At 45.2% G+C, this 24198-nt stretch overlaps 2 protein-coding genes across 10 annotated transcripts in view; one reads left to right on the top strand and one right to left on the bottom strand.

Moving 5' to 3' along the window:
- Mkrn2 (makorin ring finger protein 2) overlaps positions 1 to 3590 on the top strand; it is a 24551-nt gene extending 20961 nt beyond the window's left edge. For all 4 annotated transcript variants that reach the window (XM_023705943.1, XM_023705945.1, XM_012512575.2 and 1 more), the window contains 2 exons: positions 3103 to 3247; positions 3431 to 3590. In XM_023705943.1, the coding sequence (XP_023561711.1) occupies positions 3103 to 3247; positions 3431 to 3568 (283 nt within the window). In that variant the 3' untranslated portion in view covers positions 3569 to 3590. The remainder of the gene's footprint in view (positions 1 to 3102; positions 3248 to 3430) is intronic.
- A 3-nt stretch (positions 3591 to 3593) lies between these two features.
- The window catches only part of Raf1 (Raf-1 proto-oncogene, serine/threonine kinase), an 83744-nt gene continuing 63139 nt past the window's right edge, over positions 3594 to 24198 (bottom strand). Inside the window, exons 4-18 of one of the 6 annotated variants that reach the window (XM_023705940.1) lie at positions 23809 to 23911; positions 23360 to 23517; positions 21477 to 21575; positions 19037 to 19190; positions 18459 to 18518; positions 16435 to 16462; positions 16205 to 16320; positions 15778 to 15895; positions 8892 to 8976; positions 8224 to 8400; positions 7246 to 7292; positions 6022 to 6140; positions 5712 to 5843; positions 5498 to 5632; positions 3594 to 5405 (exon numbers count right to left, since the gene is read on the bottom strand). In XM_023705940.1, the coding sequence (XP_023561708.1) occupies positions 5262 to 5405; positions 5498 to 5632; positions 5712 to 5843; positions 6022 to 6140; positions 7246 to 7292; positions 8224 to 8400; positions 8892 to 8976; positions 15778 to 15895; positions 16205 to 16320; positions 16435 to 16462; positions 18459 to 18518; positions 19037 to 19190; positions 21477 to 21575; positions 23360 to 23517; positions 23809 to 23911 (1675 nt within the window). In that variant the 3' untranslated portion in view covers positions 3594 to 5261. Of the gene's footprint in view, positions 5406 to 5497; positions 5633 to 5711; positions 5844 to 6021; positions 6141 to 7245; positions 7293 to 8223; positions 8401 to 8891; positions 8977 to 15777; positions 15896 to 16204; positions 16333 to 16434; positions 16463 to 18458; positions 18519 to 19036; positions 19191 to 21476; positions 21576 to 23359; positions 23518 to 23808; positions 23912 to 24198 lie in introns of all 6 variants that reach the window. The other 5 variants (XM_023705942.1, XM_023705939.1, XM_023705941.1 and 2 more) reach the window with 5 other exon arrangements.

Consider the following 24198-nt stretch of genomic DNA (forward strand, 5'->3'; position numbering starts at 1 on the left):
TTTTCAGAACTGGGGATTGAACTCAGGCTCTTGCACTTGCCAAGGAAGCGCTTATCCCACTGAGCCATCTCCCCAGCCCCTGATTTCATAATTTTTCCTACCAACTTTTATACCTCATTACTGTCTTGTCTTTTTTTTTTTTTTTTCCTGGAACTGGGGATTGAATTCAGGCCCTTGTGCTTGCCAGGCAAATGAGTATTCTACTGAGCCATCTCCCCAGCCCCTCCATTACTATCTTTTGTACTATAGATGTAATACATGTATTATGAACTATAATGTAGAAAACAGCTCTTGCCTTAAACTCATTTTTTTGGTTTGTAGAATTTTTTTGACACTGGGAATTCAACTCAGGACCTTGTGCTTGCCATGCAGGCACTGTGTCACTCAGCTATATCCCTGGCCCAAACTCATTTTTTAAAAGGAAAATTTTGGTTGGATACAGTATACATCTGTAATCTCAGTACTGTAGGAGACTGAGGCAGGAGGATGTCAAGTTCAGGCCCAGCTTAGGTAATTTAGCAATTTGGTAAGACCTGCCTCAGGGCCCAGATATTTATTTGTGGTGTTCTTTCATTTGACGTACATAATCCAGTTTCTATACTCATGGGCCATAGAGTTCACATTCAACTAGATTAGAAATACTCGGGGTGGGGGAATGCATTTATACTGACCATAGATGGATTTTTATTCCTTTTCCCTAAACGGTGTGTTGCGATGGCTGTGTGCATGCCACTTACACTGTGTTAGCAATAATCTAAAGTGAATTGAAAGTGGCAGAATGTGCACAGGCTACATGCAGGCATGATGCCACTTGATGAGGGACATGAGCACCCATGGATCATGGTGTCTAGGAAATCCTAAAACCAAGTCCCAAAGAGCTCAAGGGATGATTAAAATTCCTTCACTTGGTATAATTACCTTGTGCCTCAAGAATTGCCTTTCACACTTCCTTGCTCTGTTGGACAATAACTTTTGAGTTCCTTTCTACCAGACCTTTGAGAAGGTTCTTCTGAGTATTTTGGCCTCACAGGCTGGGTACTCAGGTTCTCCTCCCTAGTGCTTTGCTTTAATGTGGCATAATGGTTCTGCTGGGAACTGGGAGATCTTGTCATTATCTGATTGCTCCCAATATTTTCTCTTTCTTGGGTGGTGTGCACTTGGGTATTTGGCCCAGGAGTCTTTTCATACCATACTGCTTGGTAGTCTGTAATCTCTATGTGTATCATTCAGCAAATTTTAGGACATTCTGGCCATTGTTTTTCTTATATTTAGTACAGGGTCTCACTGTGTAGATTGGACTCGTAGTGATTCTCCCGTTTTCAGCCTCCCAAGCACTGGGATTACAGGCACATGCCACCACATCCAGTCTCAATTGCCTTCTCAGTGAGCCCCGGGAGCGGGGGCGGGGCCACTGCCTGCACAGCATACCAGAGATCAAACCCAGGCTGCTGTGCTCTGCCTAAGCAGGCACTTTAGTCTGCTGAGCTATCTGGCCAGCCCTGGCCATTGTTTCATCAAAATTTTCTACCCTGTTTTTCTTCTCCCGACTATGTGTGTAATAGGCTTTTTGATACTGTCTCATAAGCCTCAGAGGGCTCTGTGAACTTGTTTTAATCTGTTTTCCTTCTCTGTTCTTCTCTAACACATATATGCAGCTACTCAAGTCCTTGTCACCTGGAGGCTGGTCTGTGTTCTCTCTTCAGAATGGGTCTCAGGCCAGCAGCTTAACTGCCTACCTGGCAAGTGCAAGGTCCTAAGTTCAGTCCCTGGTACTAAAAATAATAATGGGTCCCATTTTCCTGGTTGTTGCTACTGAGCTGCATCTCCATCCTTTTTATTTTGAGCAGTCTTACCTGTATTGACAAAGCTGGGCTGAACCTTGCTATCTTCCTGCCTCAGCCCGAGTCCTAGGAATTGCAAATATGCACCACCTTGCTGAGCTGAAGTGTTGGTTTGAACAGATGGGTAAAACACCCAAACTCACACTCAAGAGCTGTACCTTCTCTCTTCTCTGCATCTGAGTTGTTTTGAACAAGTGGCTTAGGTACTGCTCAGAGCTCTGGGCAGGTGACACAAGCCATGGGTGGGACACTTCTCTTCCTGCCTACCCCTGGAGACAGATTCCTTACCCCCTTGTGCAGCTATATCCCCAGTCCTGCTCTTAGCCTTCTGAACCAGAGAGCCCTTCCCCCACACATCCAGCCCTTTAGGGCTCCCCCAGGTTCTTACTGCTTTTGTGCCATCTAGTGACTTCAGGCTGATTCACAGGGGAAGGGAAATTAAAGTGGCACTTGATGTCACCTTTTAAAATTCTCTTGGGGTCAGGGACATAGCTCAGTAATACAGCGCTTGCCTAGAAAAGGCAAAGTCAGCCAGCACCAAAAACAAAATAGTGGTTCCCTTGTGCTACTGACCAGTTACTAAAGCCTAGTGTCCCAGGTTTCTTCCTCTGCATTGTTTCCCACCTGTCATCTGACTGTCCACAAAAGGGCAAGCATGGCAGGGCAAATGACCAGCTGCTGAACCTGGCCCCACATGCCTGCAGTGCGCAGTTCCTTTGTGCCATGCAGTCCGGTAGTGTTTGGTGTCAACTTGGGAAATGTCACTCAAGCCAGAACACAAGGCACAGGGGCCCCATTTGGGGCCTTTGGGAAGCCCTGACCATGTGAGGTGAGGCTGGAGTGACAGGTACCTGGAGATGCCAACTTGGGTCCTTGGAGGGGAAACAAATGTGTGGAAGGAACTGGAGGGAGGATGGACTAGATGTGCCTCTAGACTTGGTGGCCAGACAAGGCTGAGGGAACCCTAGATGGAATTTTGAAGTGGGGGTGCCCTAAAGGTGGGGATGAAAAGTGGATCCAGAGCTGGAGGCTCAGACCCACTATTTCCATGTGCTTTGGCCACTGTGCATGCCTGAGGCTGTGAGCAAATGCAAGGGCCCCATCTTTATTCAAGTCTCCAGAGGAGCTGCTGGCCCTTGTTTTAGCTTTCTGGCTGCTGTCATTCTGTCACCCAGCTGTAGTGCAACTTGAAACAACACAGCCTCTCCATCCACCTATTTCCCCATTCTCCCATCTGCTTGACACTTTTTCCATTCTTCAGAAAAAAAGCCTGCAAATACTTTGAGCAAGGCAAAGGGACCTGCCCATTTGGAAGCAAATGCCTCTACCGCCATGCTTACCCTGATGGGCGGCTGGCAGAGCCTGATAAGCCCCGGAAACAGCTCAATTCTGAAGGCACTGTAAGGGTAAGCACAGGGCATGGGGCCACTGTGGGAGACACTGAGCTAGGGGGGGGATGAGGACATGGAGCTGTGGGCTCATCCTCTGACCCTCTATCTCAACAGTGTATGGGTTGGCCATGAGGACATGGGCACAGCCTGCAGGTCACCTTTGGTGGTAACTGGTAAGCTTGGTGTCTGTCTTTGCAGTTCTTTAATTCAGTGCGGCTCTGGGATTTTATCGAGAACCGTGAAACCCATCAGGTCCCCAGCACAGAAGATGTGGATGTGGCTGAGCTTGGGGACCTCTTTATGCACCTTTCTGGAGTGGAGTCGCTGGAACCCTGAAGGCAGCAACTGCCCTGCACCTTGGGCACCGGTAGCCCCACCTCTGCCAGGTTGCCGCCACATGTAGCCCACCAACTGGAGTTGAGCAGATGATCGTTGCTTTTGATCTTACCACTCCAGTGTGACAGTCCAGGGACATAAGGAAGATATAAAATAAGCTACTAAGCATATACAGTCACTGTTTTTATAGCTGATATCTTAGCTGCACCTGCAGCCCCTTGAGCGGTCAACTGTCTGGACTGCTTTGATTTTAGGGCAACCTGGCTTTTTGATGTTTTCTCCTTGCAAACAGTAAACTGGTAACTAAAGCAGCAGATTCGCTATTCTTATTTCTTACCAAAGGATTCTACAGACCTGCAAAAGGATTACTCTCCAGTGAATCACTCTCATGCACTAAACAGATCAGAATGCTGTGTTTGAACAACTGATACAGACTCCATGCTGAACTGAGTTCCTCCAGTGCTCCAGGCCCAAGCTGTGGGCATGCTGCTGTGTGTACAGCAATAAGGAGAGCTCCATCTTCTGCCTGGGAAATAGGTCCCCTGCCCTCCTGGGAGCTCATGTCCACCATTGTCATTCTGAGGGCTCTTAAGTCCATATTGCTAATACTCAAGGCTATCCCATCTTGCCTGGAAAGCCTGGTTTAGGTGATGATTTGTAAAGACTTTAGCTCACTGAAAGCATTTTCCAATCTTGAATCTTCTGAGATCAGTTTGATTTTAACTGAAGACTTCATGTGACCATACAAGTCAGACCAATTTTTCCAAACCTGAATTTATTTTTGTAAAAACCTATAATTACCAAATGTTTCATAAAGTGCATTACTTGAAGTGTGGGTAGAAGCTCTCTTATCTGACTTTTAGAGTTCCTTTTTGCTCTTTACAGTTAGGCTAGACGAAGTCCACTGCCTTGAACTCTGCTGCAGAAGAAAGGAAGCAAAACTGCAGTGGGAGTCTGTCTTGCTTCAAAGGGAGTTAACAGCCATCAAACTTAGATTTAATTTATTTTATTAAAATAACATAATTGAAGAACAATCAGATAACTTGTATTCTTGTTGGGTGCAATAAAAACAAAGTTAAAACCCAGATCAAGAAAACCTGGGTCCTGGCTTCCTTGCATACACGACACAGAGGGTGACTTGGGACAGGGCTGGCCAGCACTCGCCCTGGGGCAGCTCCTGGAAGACAGATTCGGTGAGGCGGGGCTGCTCCTGGGGAAGGCAGATAGGACGCAGGGACACGTCCCCACAGTCAAGTTCCATAGTACCAAAAGCAGGCTCTCCGTGGCCGGCAGTCCTGGCTGTTTGGTGCATCATGTGCAAAACTGTTTGGCCCTGCACCACTGTCTGAGAGGTGAAAAAGCCAGTTTCCAAACATCGTGTTTCCCCACAGTGGGGCCACCACCTTTCTCCCCTCTAAATCATTCCCTCTCTCGCTGCCAGCCAGGGTCCAGCACAGTATTGCATGAGATCTGTGTGCACCTGGAGAAGGCTGGGCCCAAAGGGATGAGGCAGGAAGGCAGCCACCAACTTCCTCCTCTTGGGGCCATGTGGGTAGAGAAGAAGGCAACGTGAAGTAAGGCCCTGTGTGTGTTCTAGAAGGTCCTTAGCAGCTTTTGTAGACACGTGCGCTTCGCCTCAGGATGGCAGACGAGTGGTGCTGCTGACTCCCTCCCTCCCCGGGTGCAGAGCCAACTAGAACACAGGCAGCCGCGGGGATGTGGTCAGGGTACATGCGTTGATGTCCTCAGTGTGTGCTGCCCGGTGCAGGGATGGCTCAGATGCGCTCCGGTTGATCTTGGGCAGAGAGTGCTGGAGCAGCTCAATGGAAGACAGGATCTGAAACCCAGTGATGAGGATAGTCAGCTGGTACTTTTGGGCCAGGTCCCACCACCACCCTAAACTTGTCCTACATCCTTCTAAGACCTCACCTGAGGGAAGAGAGGCCGCTCCTCCTTCACTTTCTTCACACAGTCTGCCACCAGCCGCTTCATGGCCTTGGGGCAGTTTTTGTAGAGCTTGCTTAGGTCTGGTGATGCATAACCTCGGCCCACCATAAAGATGATCTAAGGGAAGAGAATGGTGAGTGGTGGAAGGGGACCCAGAGGTCCACAGGCAGCTGGGGGCTAAGGTGCAGTGTATCACCTGGTCACGGTTGTTGATGTGGGAGTAAGGGAGTTCCCCCGTCATCAGCTCATATAGCACAATGCCATAGGAGTAGACATCAGACTGAAAGCTGAACGGATTGTTGTCCTGCATGCGAATGACTTCTGGGGCCTGCAGGACAGAGACCCATATATCACCCTGAGGTAGCCCCATAGATGCCAGGACCAGGTAGTCACTAAACCCAGTTCAGGGTTTAGTGTCTACTGAGCTGTTGTATGCATACCAACTCCCACTTGACTTCTCTCCTGCTCCCTCAGGAAGCATCATCTGCCAAGTGTGCCAAACTCACCATCCATAGCACAGAGCCAGTGGGCTGCTCCACCTGCTGAGAGCCACTCCATCGTGACTTCACAGTTGCCAAACCAAAATCGCCGATTTTCACCGTTAGGCCTTCATGGAGAAATATATCTCAATGCCTGTTAAGGACTCTGGCTTCAACAGTTGGCCTAATTTGAAAAAACTTCCAAAAGTGCTTTTCACAGTGACCTCTACTAACCCTCACGCAGCCTTCTCTGCCCTGCCTCTGCTAAGTTTGGGAAGCTTTGAAAACTACTTTCAACTTCCTCCTTCTAGGATACAGGAACTGCCCACCGCCATATCCTGATGAGGGCTCCCTCACCTTGTGACCTTCCCATGTGATGAGGGAGCCAAGTGTGGACTGATGACTGCCCACACTTGACACTTGTGAGCCAGAAGAGACAGAATTCCTCCCTGAGTGCCAATGGCTGACATTCAGAAATTTCCCACTTGGTGTCCTCACAGCAACTACCTCCTAAATAAAGAATCAGGAAGTGTACATCTGACTGTGGCCTGGCCCAGGAATTCATGCCTACTTAAGTCAGTGCAGTCTGATATCATGGTGTACTATTTTGATGCCCAAAAAAACCCACCAATGAAAGGCATTCTGTACCTGAGACAAGTATACATAACAGCCACACTGGCCACCTCTCCTGATCCTACTCCACACCCCTGCCTTGACCCTGCCCAGCAACACACTCCCTGCATAGACAAGCATTACATGCCACACCACTTAGTGTGAAGAAAGCCTCATCCCTTCTTCCATGAAACATGTAAGGTCACACTGAAACCACCATGACCTCTAAAGTACTCCTGTACCTTCAAGACAATGTTCAGTATTAATTTTGGCAATCTTACTAGAATAGCATACAGCTACTTTCTTACCAGATACACAAACACAATGTCATAAACTAGGAATAAAAAGTGCAATAAAAACAGGAGTATTTCAAGTTTCAACACTTTAAATCATTGTTGCTGAGAAAAAAACCTAGAAAAATCACACTTCCTAGACACTGCTTCTCACAGTACAGGAGGCAGAGGCAGTCTGATTTACCCTTGAGGTCTGCTGCTCCAAGCACAAACATTTTGCTTCTTCCTGTTTTTTGCCTCTTTCCCTAAAAAGCTGTCCCCTAGCACTGAGGTCCACTTGATAAAAGTCACCCTTGTTTGCTAATTCTGAGCTGAGATACCCAGTGACAGAAACAGCAAAGGATACTGTTGGATTTCATGTCCCGGTGGATAATGTTCTTCGCATGCAAGTAGCTGTGAAGGGAAATATATCTACTAAAAACAGCTGGACAGGCAGGTTCAAACCATAGCTGAAAAATGAAGCCACCTGTGGGCCTCCCTCTGGTGGGAGACCGATGGGCTAGTGTAGTCCACATCACCACTTACCCTAAGGGAGTTCAGACAAATGTGCTGGTGCTTTAAGCATCAGTTTTATTCTAACCTACTGCCTACCAGCTGATGGGACAGGATGGTACAGCCTGTTCCTATGAAGGAGCATTAGTTCCAAAAATGAAAAGCTAAGTAAGAGAAGGCAGGGACAGAGGACCAGGTGATTTACATCTCCTAGGATTCTGATGATACAGATATATAAAACCAGAGACTGGAAGGAGAGGCGCCCAGGGGCTGGAGTAAGGAAGGACAGGGTAACAAGGAACACAGAGGTGTCTTTCTGGCTAATAGAGTAGTGATAAACACTGTATACACATGGAGGATGGCAAGCTTTATGGTATGTGAATTACAGCAATAAATTTTCTAAAAAGGTATTAGTCTGTTACTAAAATTTAGTTCCCTGTGAGGGCACCTGCCACAGAAATTCTGAAGGATCCAGGGAAGGCAAGCACCCGACCCCCACCCCCAAGCTGTGGGCAGCTGGGCTAGAGGAGACCTCGTCAGGTACAGACTTGAAAGTACTGGAGAACCTAGTGCTGAGATGCCTGCGGGCTTTATCTGCCCACAGTTAACTGAGCTGGGACCCTGCAAGCGGTGTTCAGAGGCTTCTGGATGATTTTCAAGTGTAGCCTGGCCAGTAAGGACCTACAACAGGTCCCAGTGCCTGACCCTTGCCCACAGGCTCCTTGATAGTCAGCACGCAGGCCGCTTGGCATCACTCATGGCTCACTGAAAGGCTCTTCCAGTTCTGGCGTCCACTTAGGGACCAGCTCTGTGCTCAGCCATTCATACTCACTCCATTCCCTGTGCTGTCTGTCGAGCGATGTCAATCAGTTGGAACATCTGGAACTTGGTCTCCTGGACATGCAGGTGTTTGTAGAGGCTACTGCCCTCACACCACTGTGTTACAATAGCCAAGTTGTCCTTCGTCATGTATCCCATGAAAAGCAAGATGTTCACATGCCGCGTTTTGCTGGGAAAGAGAAAGAGGATGCTCAGAAGTCTCCACTGTTCCATGGCTTAGACCTTTGTGTCCTCACTACCACCAGCAACAGCCCACACCCCAGCTCAAGCTCTCAGCCACAATGTACCATCCGCAGTGCAGGCCTTGTCCAAGGGTTATATTCTCTCTGACCAGTGACATGGCTCTCCATGAGCCGCAGGACCTGGCCCCTATGGAATACTCCACCACCCCAACCCTCTCTTGAGCAGAGCAGCAACACAGAATATGATGCTCAAGTTTTGAAACCCAGAGTAAAGGAACTTGGCTATAAAACATTTGTGTAAATTAAGGTAAAAATGGAATCTACTCCCAACATCAAACAAAAACCTAGAGACAGAACTGGGCATTAGTGCAATGTGCCTAGATGGGGTCCACGTGACAAGAGCATGTCCACCTCCAATGTAGAAAAATCCCTCCCTGCCTTGGGGATAACACATGGCCACCTCAAGGACAATACTCACCGCAGCACTGCCACCTCATTCCTGAAGGCCTGGAACTGCTCTGGGGTTGGGTCTACCACTTTCAGGATCTTCACTGCCACATCTCCTGTAAACAAGATCATAGTCAGCAAACTCAGCCCAACAGGCTGTGAGGTGTTTCCATGTACTCTGTTGCTGAGGAAGATACAGGGCATCACTTCTTTGGAGTCTATCCTTTAGAAAGACAGACCTGCAAATGTCTAAATCAAGTGCCCAAAAGAGCCATAGTTTCATTTCCATCCTTACCCACCTGAGACCTGTGGCAAGCTTCAACAATCATAGATAGTTTATACCCTGGCAGCACCACAAGTGACAATGTACATAGCAGTGGCCCCTGTGGCCCAGGAGGTTAAGGCCAGTGCATGGTCCTAGACAGCCCAGCAACAAGCTGTGTGAAGCGCTAGACCAACTGGCCAGCAGAGACATCTCTTGTAAAAACAAATCAAACACATGTATTGAAGTGAGCTATCCTACCTTCTACTCTATTAAAAAGCACTCTAAAGATAAACAGCTACTGTGCCTACTCCTGTGCACTCTCCCCTCCTCCTAGGTACACTGTAGCACAAGCACCACGAGCCCGTTTCTAACCATGAGAGACACTTGCCCCCAGCTATGCAACTGATTACGGTGAGCCCCGAGTGCTCCAGGCCTACACCATACACCTGTGCCTGCAACACAACTGCCAGGTGCCAACATGACTCAGAACCATGACTCAGATATATCCTTGCTTGACTCTCCTTTATGTCCCAGATGTTACCCAATGTGGTTACAGTGGTGGTTATGACCTCCACCCCACAACAGGACCCTAGAGGGACACTCGTGACAAGCAATTTACAAAGCCCAGGCCTTCCCATGATGCCAGCAGCAGTAAGCGGCAGGACCAGAGGGCAGGAGTGCTATTTGGAACACACAGGTGCACCCACCATGGACAGATGGCACTGCCAGCCTGCGGCCCACCTGCCCCGATTTTAAATGTCATGATAAATCTTTTAAAATAATGGAAGCTTTGTGATGGATATACACAAACTATCCTATACAAATTATATCTGTTGCCCAGTGTGGCTCAAGTGGGTCACAGATGAGATGCACCCAAGCCACGATGTGTCCTGCTCCAAAGCACCCTCCAAAACCTCTCAAACACCTGTACGCCTCTACCCACTTTACACAGGGGACACACACTGTGCTGTCTTCTCTGTCTTGGAAAGCAGGTGTAGGTGGAGCATAGGGCTGCTCCCTTTGACAAGACACAGGGCAGATGCCCCTGTGGGAAGATGGAAAAGGGCTTCTGGGGGAATGGGGTACCAGGCAAAGCTGGCTCAGCGAAAGAGTGGATGCTGCAAGGCAAGGACAGACTCCTCTGGGGGATCTGGCCTAGGACTGGCGTAGGACAGAGGGGTGGGCAGCCCAGGTTAGAGGCAGGCACAGGAGCCAACAGTGATAACGGCAGGAGGGAACAGATGCAAGAGCTGTGAAGGGATAGCAGCCTGTGTGGCAGTCAGGCAAGCAGCAGGACCAGAGAGACGGCTGGTGGCTTGGGTCCTGTTAAGCGCACAGCACAGCTTCCACATGGAACACAGGTAGTATACATGGCCCTGCCAGCCAGCTCAACATTAAACAGGGTAGCCAGGCATTGTAGCGTATGCCTGTAATCCTAGTACACAATAGTGAGACAGGAGGACCACTGTTAGTTCAAGACCAGGTTGGCCTAAAAAGTGAGTTGAAAGTCAGCCTGAAATGCATAGTGAAACCCTTTCTCAAAAAGACAGACAAAACAACAACAAAAAAAACCTTTAAACAGGGTGACAGACTGCATTGTTTCTTACTAAGGCCACAGAGGTATACTTCTGCAGGATAGCTTTGGTCTGACTTATGTGTAAGTGATCCACATAGCCACTAAGGAACTCCAGTCTGTTGGGATGGATAAACAACCCCTACAGAGCAAGGGCTTAAACTCAACAGAAAGAATGGCTTTCTACAGGTGTTGACATTATTTCCCCTCCTTCCAGAAAGCAGTGGCCAGACCTTGGCGGGGGTCTAGGACAATCTGGGCCCCATTTCACCCAAGTTATGTCCAACCTCTCCAGGCTCTGCTCCTAGGAGCCTCCCTTCAACAAGCTTCTCAAGTTGGGCATGGTAGCACATGTTTTAGTTACAGCAGTGGGGAGGCTGAAGCAGGAGGATCACCACAAGTTCGAGGCCAGCATGGACTAGTGAGTTCAAGGTCAACCTGTGTGTTCTCCAAAGAGCCCAGTAAGGGCCACTCTGCACAGCCACCATGCCCCTACAACCCTAGTGGCAGAGTTTTTCCTCACTCTTCTGCCCACATTCCCACCTCTTCCTCAGTGCTTGCATGGCATGTGTGCCTTTCCTCATACACTAGCCACACCAGAGCGTGAACTCCATAAGAGAAGTGCTTCTTTGTCCACAGCTTCATTTCCTAGCCCTAGAAGAATGTATGGTGTTTAGAAATGCTGGAGAAGCACAATTAAAAATGAATGGGTAGAGGCCGGCAAAATAGCTCAGCAGTCTAAAGCACCTGCTTAGGCAAATGCACTGGGACTGCAGTTCGATCCCCAGTACCAATGTTGTGCCTGCCCCACCCCAGGGTGGGCTAAGCCGACCACAAAAAAAAAAAAAAAAGAATGGGTACAAGCTGAGAGCACAATGGGGTTCTCAGGGCTGGGGAAGGATGATCAATGAATGGTCACTCAGTCACAGAGAGGATCTCGAAGTCCTGAGAGTGACTATCCATTAGGGTAACTAAAGATGACAATAATGTTATTTTAAAAGCTGCAAGATCACTTCTTGGCCTTTTGGCTAACAATAAGTGTAAAAGCTTCAGGAAAAGATTATGAAATTCTTAAAATGACAAAACACTGGACACATATGTCTGAATCTAACTTAAGCATCACACAGTGTATGCATATACTGAAACATTACATGGCACGTCATTAATATGTAAAACTGTTTTATGAATCAGTTAAAAATAAATTTTAAGGGAGGCCTAGGCAAAGCACCAGTCAGTGTGACCCACATGTGTGGCCTACAGAAGCCTTGCCAGGCTTTCTGCCTGGGCCACTGCAAGGGGCCCGAAGGACTACATGCCTGGAGAATGGAGGCTATTACTGACACCCAGCAGTAGGGGCAATACGCCACAATAAAGACCCTTTTAGGCCTCTGCCCACTATTTCTCTGACAAACTACTCTTGGTTGTTTCAGTCAGTGAGGCTGAACTCTGCCCAGTAAAAAGCATGCCCAGGCCTCAGTACTATAGGAGGCTGATTTTTACTGTCTCTCTCCTGCAGTGGGGTCCAGTACAGAAGCCATCTCAGTGAGGGGTGAGCAGTGGCTCCTTCCCCATACACTCCCATCCTGTCTAAACGATGAGGGGCCAGGTGGTGAACATCGAGGGTTGATGTTCCTAAACTCCAGGAGGCAACATGGCCACTGCTGTATTTCAATGGTCAAAGACACATGGCTGTCAGGCCCAACTCCACCTGTCTTCCTGTCAGGGACCTGAGTGGCTACAAACAAGTTTTGTTTTTAGTAATACTTATTCTGGGATGAAGGGGTCACAAATCTATTCAACTCTGTGCTGCATCAAACCAAGTCAACGTGGATTTATGTAACAAGAAGTCTGGAGTACAGTAGGCAGCCCCAGAGGATATGAGGCCCCTGCTGTTCCCAGATATTCAGGTCTTTCTGTCCCTCTGTTCTAGCTTAAAGAAGGCTGTACAAACACCTCCCCCAAAAAAATTTTAAGAAGTGAATGAATTCTTTTTTTTTTTTAAGTGAATGAATTCTAAGATGAAACCATAGGTGGAAGGCTAGTGAAGAATGGTTATCTGCAGGAGCTTAGTAAGGAACATTGGGACAGTTTCTCAGGTACAGGCCTTACAGTCTGAGACTGATGTAAAGTTGGCCTCCAACTGCCTGGGCTCCTAGATCTTTCTATAGACACCATCCCTGGGTACCTGCTGACAGGCTGCTGGCTGCTCATTCCTCTGACCTTCTAAGCTCACTCTCAGGAAAGACAGACTATAGGTGACACATTTTCTTTCTAGAATCATGCCAGCCCCCATAACTAGCATGCCTCACCAACGGAAGGCATGTGCTTATGAACCCCAGAAAGCACTGTGTAAGGGGTGAGAACTGTGGTGTTTATGAAGAGAGCTCACAGGGGAGTCAGCAAGGCAGACATTTTTATCTTTTCTTCAGACAAAGTCAGAGGCAAATGTGCTGCAGATGGTCTGACTTTGGCTTTTTCTACCTTACACAGGTATGAAAAGTAAGACATTCCATAGGAACCAGCACAGAATTCTGAATCTGGATGTTGGGGGTTCATGCTACTTCTTCAGTCCTCTTATGATTCACAAGGGAAGCTGCCAGATGCCCCCTGCGCCCCAGGGCTGAGTGAGAAAAGCAGCAGGTAAGGGACAATTGCTGCGTGATGGTTCTTCAGCATTTCTAACCTGAGACAAGCTCATCAGGACTGAAGCACCCTCTAGTGGAGGATTATTGTGCAAACAGGTTACAATGTCTTCATAGTTACACTTTTAAATCAGATATTTATACCTTGTTTGTCAACCACTGTAGAAGGAAGAGCTAGCTTTTTACTTTTTAAAATTTTTTTTTTAAACCAGTACTGGGGGTTGAATCCAAGACTTTTGCACATGATAGGCAAGTGCGCACCACTAATGAGCAATTTCCCAAGGCCCATGCATCTCTACCTGTTTTCAGACAAAGCCTAAACTGCCCAAGCTGCACTAGAACTTGCAATCTTCTTTCCTCAGCAGTTGTGATGACAGGTGTCCAGTTTTGACTTTTACACAACTTTTCTCCTGCTCTGCCCAGAGAGGTTGACTGCCCTTTTAATCACACCGGCTTTCTACAACAGAAGGATGCTCAGTATCCTTCTCTCATTGCCTGCCACTGACAGTGAGCATAGCTGATGCTCCCAAGGGCTCAAAGCTGGCCATGGAGGTCTCCTCCACAGTGACAGAGGCTATCCCTCTTGAGCTGAGCTTCTGTCTCAACTCTTCTAAACTCTCATCACTTGCTTGTATACTGCTGAACTGAGTTCAAACATTTTTTTAAGTGAAAATCATAAGATGGGGGCCAGGGAGATGGCTCAGTGGAATAAGCACTTCCCTGGCAAGTGCAAGGGCCTGAGTTCAATCCCTGGTTCTGGAAAAAGAAAGAAAGAAAGAAAGAAAGAGAGAGAGAGAGAGAGAGAGAGAGAGAGAGAGAGAGAGAGAGAGAGAGAGAGAAAAGAAAATCACAAGATGCTATTTTTAAAACATTTTCAATAGATTATACTGTAAACAAAATTTAAGACACATGAAAGCACAAAACCCCTCAACCCAAAAATTTCTACTTCCTTGGCACTATATTCTTTCTCATTTATACTGTTTCTTGCTCTTTGGGCTTATAGTACCTCTACTGCCAAGGGTAAAAGCTCACAAGGTGGGCAGGAAACAAGCCTACAATCAGTACCGGTAATGAAGGCCTTGAAAAACTATGATGCCCCAAATAAAAGTGCTCAACTGGGGCCGGAGAAATAGCTCAACAGTACAGCACCTGACCAGCAAGTGTAAGATTTGATTCTGGTATACCACCCCCCTAAAAAAATTGCTCAACCAAAGGAAAATCAAAACTGGACACAATATGAATTGCTTCTGTTAGCTTTGAACTAAGGCCTTTGAAAAGGACCATCTACTCCTAATGGAAACACCGGACACAATGCCCATGCTCCCCTCCTCCGACTCCTAACAACTTGTGATGCAGAATGAGCTCTGCTGTAGACCTGTGCCCTTCCTGAGGCCCCTGGCACGTGTGGGATGTCTCAAATACTCCGCAACTGTACCATTTTTCTGGGTAGAAATTAGACATGAGTTTCAAAAGAAAAGAAAGCATAAAAAGATTACCAAAGTTCAGTCTTAAGCTGTTCAGAACCAAGATTTCTCAGATGATTGGCTGCAATGGCCACAAGCGGTGTGCACTCAGGACAAAGGGGTTTCTGTTTTCTGCACTGTCAATTTCAATGCTCCCTTCCCATGAGGCTCTTAAACTTCCTTCACTTTGCCCATTTATCTATACAGACAGTTGTTATGTCATCCAAAATAAAAAACACAGGCACCTACACACTTTAGGAATTTGCTGGACTGGAATCTGAGTTTAGAAGAGATGACTTTTCGGAAACATGGAACATTTCCAAGAAAATACTGCCTTTATTTGCTAACATTCTAAAGCCAGAGGCATTAAAAATCCTGAAACAGAAATGGGAAGTACGTTGCCAAAACAGTGAACATTGCCAAAACATAAAAGCTATACCAAAAATTAAAATAGCACCTTCCTTCTAAGTGACAAAGCATCTTCACTGAAGCAGTGTTTATATCCCAAGAAGTTAGTCCATACATTTCTGCCTGCCAGATGCCCACAGGGCCCAGCAGTAGCAGCTTCCTCCAGAGGGCCAGGCATCTCACCAGGGGCAGATGAGCCCACTCTCCAGACCTTTCTTCCTGTACACTATGCTCAGCAAAGTCCTTCCAAGTTCTGAGTTTCTAGAATTCATGCTCCTACCACCTGCAGCAGGTGCTGCCCAGCAGGTCCCATAAGAGTACTGTACTTAGTTTCCAGTATTTGACTAGAACTCAATTCTTGTTCACTAGTTTACAACTGTCTGAAGAAATTTTTCATCCCAAGTGAAGAACCTTAGCCTACAAAGAACCCTGTGACATTTCACACAAACACCATCAAGATCTATCCTCAAAGGTGGCCTGGTCACCATGGAAGAAGCATGCTGCCAGGTCTCTCTAGCCTGCAACTGTCTGCCCTGAACCTGCAGCCCAAGAAAATCTACACTTACCATGCCACTTGCCCTTATAGACAGTTCCGAAGGAGCCTGACCCAATTCGAGTGGACAGCATCACTTCACTGGCTTCTATTTCCCAGTAATAACTTGAATCTCTCTGTCCTCGAGGCCTCTGGAATAAGGGGAGATTGTTCAATATGGTCCAGGGGAGGCAATGGTCTATTGACAGCCAGGGCATCAATCCAAAGGTCAATCCAACCCCGCCTGTCCCATATCTTTAAAGACAAACACCGTAACTCTCATTTTTTTCTTCGAGAAAATGCCATTTTAGTGTGGAGCACACTGGCAACTTTCTTAAGCAAGCATGCCAAAAATGGTACTAAGATTTATAATCTCACCCATTAAGTATATTTTACTAGAGTCCCATCCCAGAATAAGTTAAGAACACTCTATGGCAGGAAGGCCTGTGGACCACACTCACAATTTTGTTCTTCTCCTGTGTACCAGTTCCTGGAGCACGTTCTCTTTGTGCTGGCACAGGGGTTTTGGGCTGTGACCAGCCTGTAGGGCTCAGGTTGGTGGGGCTGCTGGACAAGGCTGACGGGGAGGCTTAATGAACAAGACAGAGTCCACATGTGCATAAGCCCACAGGAGATACACAGCATAGAGAGAAAGTCCATTATTATTTGCTAAATGACTACAGAAAAATACCTGATTCGCTGTGACTTCGAATTGCATCCTGAAACAGAAAAGGAGAACTGGTCAATCTGTGGGCTAGAAGGAAAGGAGAGGGCATGTATAGGAGTCAAGTGGACTATAAAACTTCTAGCACACAGAAAGTCTAATTCCACACACTAATCTATTCTGTCGATTGAATTCATCAAATGCTGGAGGCCATTTTTTTCCAAAATTGGTTTTTAACCATTAGGAGGCTTAACATTAATCTTTCATATCCAACAGAAATTACATTCTTTGTAAAGAAGAAACAATGCACACAAAAGGCCCCTTCCTAGAAAAGCTGGCACATCGCTGTGAGTCCCTTCCTAGGCTCTGAGTCTCAGGAAGGGAGGCAGTGACACTCATGCCAAGCTCCCTCTTCCTGCACTAAGAGTGGAACTTAGGGGAACTTGACTGGAAGGTGCAGTCAGCCAAGGGTGCAAATCATGATTAACACTTCACCTAAGACTGGAATAATGGAAAGTGTGACATCATGTGTCCTCTGGTCCAGAACTTCTATTTTACACACAAGAAAACAGATGAACAGGCCAAGAGCTGTGGCCAGGGTCCCAGAAACAACCAGATAGCATCATGCATTGGATGGGCCTCAGCCCACAGCACTGTGGCCACTGTGTGCTGCCTCACACTGCAGGGCAATGCAACATTAGGTCACCAAAGAGACTCTTTAGGAACTGTTTAGAGACATTTTAAACCTAGATCTTGCTATCTTCCCTAGAATGGAATTTACAACAAAAATATAAAATCATATGCCCCCTTACCCTCAAAAGCTTATCTTTCTGGGAAATTCTGTGCAAGCTTGCTTTGTATAATGTTAGTGTAGATGAAATGCTTGGCCCACACAATTGCTGGAGCTACAATGACCTAATCCATGATATCTTCACAAGAGAAAACCACCATGAACCACCTGTACCCCTCCCCACCTGCCAGGCATCCTCAATGCTTAACCATGAAGCCTGGTTCTGCTTCCCAGCCCTGGCTAGCTCAGCACCCACCTCACCTGCAAGGGAAGGCAAGAGGTGTAAGGATCTTTAGGGTTACAGGTGTGGCAGGATAACTGCCAGCAATAACCTGAATTTCAATAGAATATTCACCAGTGATAGCTTCATTAGTTATCTATTGTTTTTAGTAAGCATAGAAAAACATTTTTTAATCAGAATTATAGTCCCAAGTATACAAAGATTTTTTCCCTTCATGTCACAGTAATTTTCTTCCCTAAATTCATTAAGTAGCTCATATTTTTACTGCACTATAACTACATTTGAAAGCGTTTATCCTAGAAGAAATTTTTTTGTGGTTCTGGAATCTACATATTAGTTTAGAAGAATTAGAAATGCTTTTTAGAAAGCAACAATGTCAAGTTAAAAATGCTAAATCATTCTGGGCTTGATGACACAGGTTTGATATCCCAGCTACTTAGGAGGCTAAAGAAGGACAAGTTTAAGGCCAGCCGGGCAACTAAGCAAGATCCTGTCTCAAAATATAAAAAGCACTGAGATCTAACTCAGCAGTACAGCATCACTGAGTTCAAACCCCAGTACTATCCAAAGAAAAGAGGTAAACCATATGTGATTTTAAAAAGTAAGCATAACAGTAACTATATAACTAAAACTGAAGAATTTTCACTTTTAATGCTCCAGGTGTTAAGAATGCTTATGTAGAAGCAAATCATGTAACAAAAGAAAACAACTTATTATAGCATTATTACTGGGATTATAGGAACAGACCAGTAATCAAGTGTACAGCTTATACATGGCCCCTCACAGAGGCAGGGAAAATGTAACACTGTGATCAAAGGCTAGATAATCCTTGCCCTGGGTAGCAGAAGTCCCTGAGTATTTCTAAGGAATAATTAATGGTGTAAAACAGATATAGTGACCACACTCCCGGGCTTTAGTGTAAGGACAGAATGCTGACATTTGGGTGCCAAATAAGTCATGACAGTTTTAGCAATCCTGTTAATGACAAGGAAATAAAGGCATGAAGAAGAAAATACCTACTCTTCCCCTCACACAAAATCCTCTGGACCACGCCCTGGGAGAAGTATTCAGGCTGTTACTCTAGTCCAAAGCAATGAGAAATAAAGAAGAATAAAGAACAAAGGAAGTATAGTTTAAATATATTCAGTTATTAAAGATGAAGTAGAAAACAAACAGAACATACCAAAAAAGCCAAGAAAAGAAAAAGTCAATTTGAAAGCTCTACCTTTGGGCACTTCTATAAGTGCTTATTTAACTCCAAGGACTTCACTCTTTTATTTCTAAATGAGGTCATTTAAAATTCTCCTGAAGAATTTGTACCATCAATGCTTTCCTCCCCACATCAAAATGAAACTACTCTTAATTCCAATCTGACATGAGACAATGGGTTCAACTGTGAAGACTTCTTTAGGAGTTTTAGTTCTCTAATGAATAACATATTAACTTGATTATTCTGCCAGTCTACAGATATTCTGAACAAAACTTATATGTTAAGTCAAAGGGCCTGAGAAAACGGTGTATCATTTGAAACCCAAAACCTTACCCAACCATCAGCCCCAGCTATGCACTGACACCAGCACCACACTGGGGCCCCTTACCTCAATCATCCTGCTGTCCACAGGCAGCGTTGTGCTGACCATGTGGACATTAGGTGTGGATGTTGATCTCTGTCTCTGGGAGAGGGAACCTTCAGAGGAGGGGCTGGAGGAGTTGAAGGTAAAGGCGTGCGGTGTGGAATACCTGTGCTGGGAACTGGGCAAGAGGGGGGTAAAAAAGAAGATTCCATGACTGGCACTCAAGCCAACCCACTGGCACAGTCTTTCAGCTGCCTACACTTCACTAAAATACAATGGGGACAAATGAGCTATAAAAATGTCTCATTCTTTCAATCCATCATTTAAAAAAATTCTCTTCTGTATAAGTGCTTTGGCATGTAAACTGTGTTAACTGTGTTTGCAGTGTTAGGGATCAAACTCAGGGCCTTGTGCATACCAGGCAAGTAATTTTTGAAAATGAAAATACTAATGTATGAGCTCATAATTCACATGAAAATAATACATTACATGTTTTCTTTCCAATAAATCAGCTCTACACAATACATGGAATTTTTAAAGCATCTCCATGAAAGAATAAACTTTGGCAAATACCACTGCTAACCTAGCTGCAACCTGCCCAGTTTCACTTAGAGAACACATCAGAAATTGTTAAAGAAGATCTGGAGATGGTTAGACCTGCTGAATGCCTCTGCAAAAAGGCCAACATTCACCCACCATATATGTTCTCCCCTAAACTAGTGCACAAAAATTATGGTCAACTCAGTCCTAGATCTGAAATACCTAGCTGTGAATAAATCACTAGCTTCTTTCAGTCAATATGACAACCATCCCTTTTACCAACCAATCTGGTAACACATCTGGGGCTGGGACATAGCTCAGTGGTAATGTCTGGTTGCCAGGGTTCAATCTCCAGCATTGCCAAGCAAGACACAACAGTGCAGCCGGGGTAAAGCTCATAAGCCTACATGTATGAGACTCTGGCTTTCAGACCCAGCACCAAAAGACCAAGTAGAACATTTTTATTACCTGCTTTAAAGGTTAGTTTAACCTATGTTCAGATTCGGGTAAGATATATGAATTCAAACAGTAAGAAGTGGGGGCCCACCCATTAGCTCAGTTGTTTAAGTGCCTGCTTAAACAAAGCAGTCAGTCTCTGGGAGTGGTGGTTCGATACCCAGATACTCAAGGCAATCCAGACTAGCGCTGGAGGCAATCTGGAGCCACCAAAAAAAAAAATTATAAGAAGCTAATTTTTACAAGGCTGTTCTACCACCTTGAAGTCAACCTTCCCAACTAATTCCAGATGTAGCCTTCATAAACCTAGTTTCAGGCCGACAAGATTGCTCAGCAGACTAAAGTGCCTGCCTAGGCAAGCACAGGGATGAAGGTTCTGATCCCTAGCAATGCTGCACCAGCCCTGCCCCCAGGATGGGATGAACCTCACCAGAGTCCTGGGAGCATGGTGGTGCAAGTCTGTAATCCCAGCACTGAGAGCTGAGGGGAGGAGGATCATCATGAGCCAGAGCTGCATAGTGAGACCCTGCAACAACTACATTTTTTAAAAAAAGAAACCTAGTTTCTTTTAATCTTCAGAGGTAAGCACAATAGTCTGCTCTAGTGTGCTTTGCAAATTATCAAAAAATTAAAGCCATATACAAATATATTATTTCAATACAAATTTCTTGTGGTTTTTGTTTTGACACAGGATCTCACTATGTAGTTCAGGTTGGCCTCAAACTTAACGGCAATCCTCTAGCCTTGGCCTCCCAAACCCTGGGATTACAGCACCATCACACTCAGAAAATTCCTTTTTCTAAGATAATGCTATCTTTAACGATTTCTCCAGCAGTCTTACAATAGCTATTAAATGATACCTGATGACATATTTACTGAAGACATATTTCTAAGACACAGACATCATTTAGGTTCTCAATTCATGTGTAACACTGGGGCCGGGGAGATGGCTCAGTAGAATAAGTGCTTCCCTGGCAAGCACAAGGACCTGAGTTCAATCCCCGGTTCCGAAAAAATAAATTAATTAATTAATTAATTCATGTGTAACACTGAGCAAGCAATGAACTCAAATTGATCTGTTAAATGTAAGTTATATGGAAACTCACAGGCATTTTTAAAAAGGCATTTATATTGAAGATCTAATTAAATTCTTTTTTAACAATACAAAATCCTTAGAAGTACTTATTTTAGGTTCTAAATTCATGTGTAACACTGAGTAAGATGTGAGCTCAAATTGTAATCTGTTAAATGTACTGCAGTTACAGAAGAGACGCAAGTTCAAATCACTTTCCCAACATAAGAGCTACAGAGCCACAAAGAGACACTTCCACATCTGGCTGTGATGCAAGAAATAGCACAGAACAGAGGAGAGAATGTTAACAGCCCTGGCCTTCTGCCTTAGGGCTTCTGACCCCAGCACCCTGCCCAAAACAGCTTTCCAAAAGAAAGGCTCAGAGTCATAAGTTACCTAACAGGCATCCGGGAAACAGACTCTCGCATCCGACGCATTGTCAAAGAAGGTAGTGCTGGGACCCCACTGTCACCAATAGTGGAATTTGGAAACAACCTAAGAGAAATCAAGGAAAGACTGGATTACAGATGTGCAGGAACTTCAAAGAGGCCCAGTTGCCCTGCCCACTGCTAGCCATGAATGGCACTTTCCCCAGGCACATTTTCCCCACCACTCTGGCCACCTGGAGAAAGAAGACTGCCCAATGCCCAGCCTGGTGCCAGGGTGCAGTACATAAGAGATGTGGGCAACAGGAAACTATTTGCCAGCAAGCACATAGGCCCCAGCAAGATCTCTAGGACACATGGTATGATCTCCCACTATAACAAAAGGATGTATTTTAAAGTTACATCAGGGCATTTTACAACCTATGAACAGAAAGCTTTTCTGTAAACACATAAGGAAGGTTAAGTATAAAGAAAAACAAGACTTATCACCTAAAGGCTTAGGGCTGGGGAGATAGCTCAGCGGAATAAGCGCTTGCCTGGCAAAAGCAAGGGCCTGAGTTCAACCCCCAGTTCTTTTTTTTTTTTTTTTATTATTTTTTTTTTTTTTTTTTTATTACATTTATTTATTGTGTGTGTGTGTGGCCAGCTCAGCCCACCAGGGGGCGGGTCTGGCTGGCATGTGGTGCTGGGGATCGAACCGCGGTCCCTGTGCTTTGCCAAGCTTGTTTCAAGTAGGTGCTTTAGACCACTGAGCCATCTCTCCAGCCCCCTCAACCCCCAGTTCTGCAAAAAGAAAAAAAAAAAAAAAAAAAAAACACACCTAAAGACTTAAATAAAAGGAGAAGTGAAGTGATAATTATCTGGGCTCTGTCTTTCCACATGGGAGAACTGAGAGCTGTCTCAAGCTGGTTCAGAACACTATAAAGAAGGCTAATGCCCTAGCTTTCAGGTATGTTAATTAAGGTTTCATTATGTCACAGGTAAAGACAAAACTAGCATGCCAATGTAACCACTGGACTCTAAGCGTGTGCCCTCTGTGTTACTCAGGCTCAGTCAACACCAACTGCCATGCAAGTGAAAAAGATGTTCCCATTGTGGACCAAGGCAATGTTCCCTTGACTTCTATGGTACTCTAGGTAAAAAATGAAATTTGGCATTTCACAGTAAGTTTTTAAAAGGCATTTTGAAACATGTACTTTAACTGTAAATTTTTCATTATTTAATAAAATCAACTATTTTGTCTGTATAAGGTAGTTTGGTACCTGGTATGGCTTCTGGTAAAAGTATGCATCTTTCAAAATTTTATTCTCAAACTTAAGCCCAAATGACGTCTTCTCCAGTTTCAGATGAAGAAAATAGCACTAACTATGGTGTACAAGACTGTGTGCAGATCTTTGCACATGGGCACACCTATGCGGGCTAGGCACTGAAAAATCAGGGACACTTCCCATTAAACTATATCCTTGGCTCTTTTAAAAATTATTTTGAAACAGGGTCTTGCTACGTCACTCAAGTTGTCCAGGCTATGCTCCCACTAGTCACCCTCCTGCCTCAGCCTCCCAGAATGCTGTGATTGTAGACATGCGCCACCATGCCCAGCCCAGATACTCCTTCTGAATATCATAAGGTCCACTGACCATGTTCAACAAAATGAAGAACACTGTCTGCCTGGTAGATGTCACTAGCAGAAGCAAAGGTGCAAAACCTTTCAGCTTTCACACCTCTTTGTTCATTCCTCCTTGTGTCACAGTATGCCAACATTAACTGGACAGATGATGGCTTATAATACCACACCAAGATAGCTACTTTCAAAACTATCACACTGCTAATGTAGGTGGTTTCCAAGTCACAAAGATATCTACATTCTCATCCTTCCATTTGGGGGTGTCTTACAAGAGCTGTCTGATGTTACTCCAGTCCACACACATAGTAGGGACTTTGGTGCTACAGTGCTCGTGAAATTTGTAGCCACAAGTCTGACATCGAAACCCATTTAGCAGGAACTTCTGACAGATATCACAGAAGGCAAGCTTCAGGAACGTCTTCCGAGCCTGTAACAAGAACACAGGGTTAAGTTGTACTAAGTAAAGATAACCCAAGATAGTTTATTTTCTCCATGGTGTCCAAGAGTTTACTCAAATGAAGAGTCATGTTTCCAAAGTCTATATAATTCATAACCAAAAATTAGGTGTATTTCCAGGTAGTGGAATATAAACAACGGCATAATTAGAGCTTTAATAATCCAATAATCTACATCCTAATTACCTCACCTATCAGAAGCTCCTATCATGTAAAGTAAGGCACTCAACATGCCATGAAACAAGAAGAGATCTGCAACTTACAAAGTTGTGTGTTGTGAGGGGAACATGATCCAGGAAATCTACTTGAAGTTCTTCTCCAATCAAAGAGGCAGCATCAGTATTCCAATCTAAACGTGCTTTTTTACTATAGAAGATTTTAAAAAACATGACATGAAAGGAAAATGCTGAAACAAGTTGACAGTCCAATATGAGTAACACAGCTACCTTTTACTGTGTGTTATTTAAATACAACTTATGTCCAAACAGCATTCACATATGTAATCTAGACAACAAACCTTTAAAATAAGTCTATTAACCCATCTCACAATAGAAAAATATGGGGCTCTGAGAAGATAAGAAAAGGACCTATGTTGAAATTCATGTCTGAAACCCAGCCTGGCGCCACATGCCTGTAATCCTACCACTCTTTTT

This window comes from Octodon degus, unplaced genomic scaffold (assembly GCF_000260255.1).
Source record: "Octodon degus isolate 3935 unplaced genomic scaffold, OctDeg1.0 scaffold00233, whole genome shotgun sequence".
Classification (NCBI taxonomy): Eukaryota; Metazoa; Chordata; class Mammalia; order Rodentia; family Octodontidae; genus Octodon; species Octodon degus.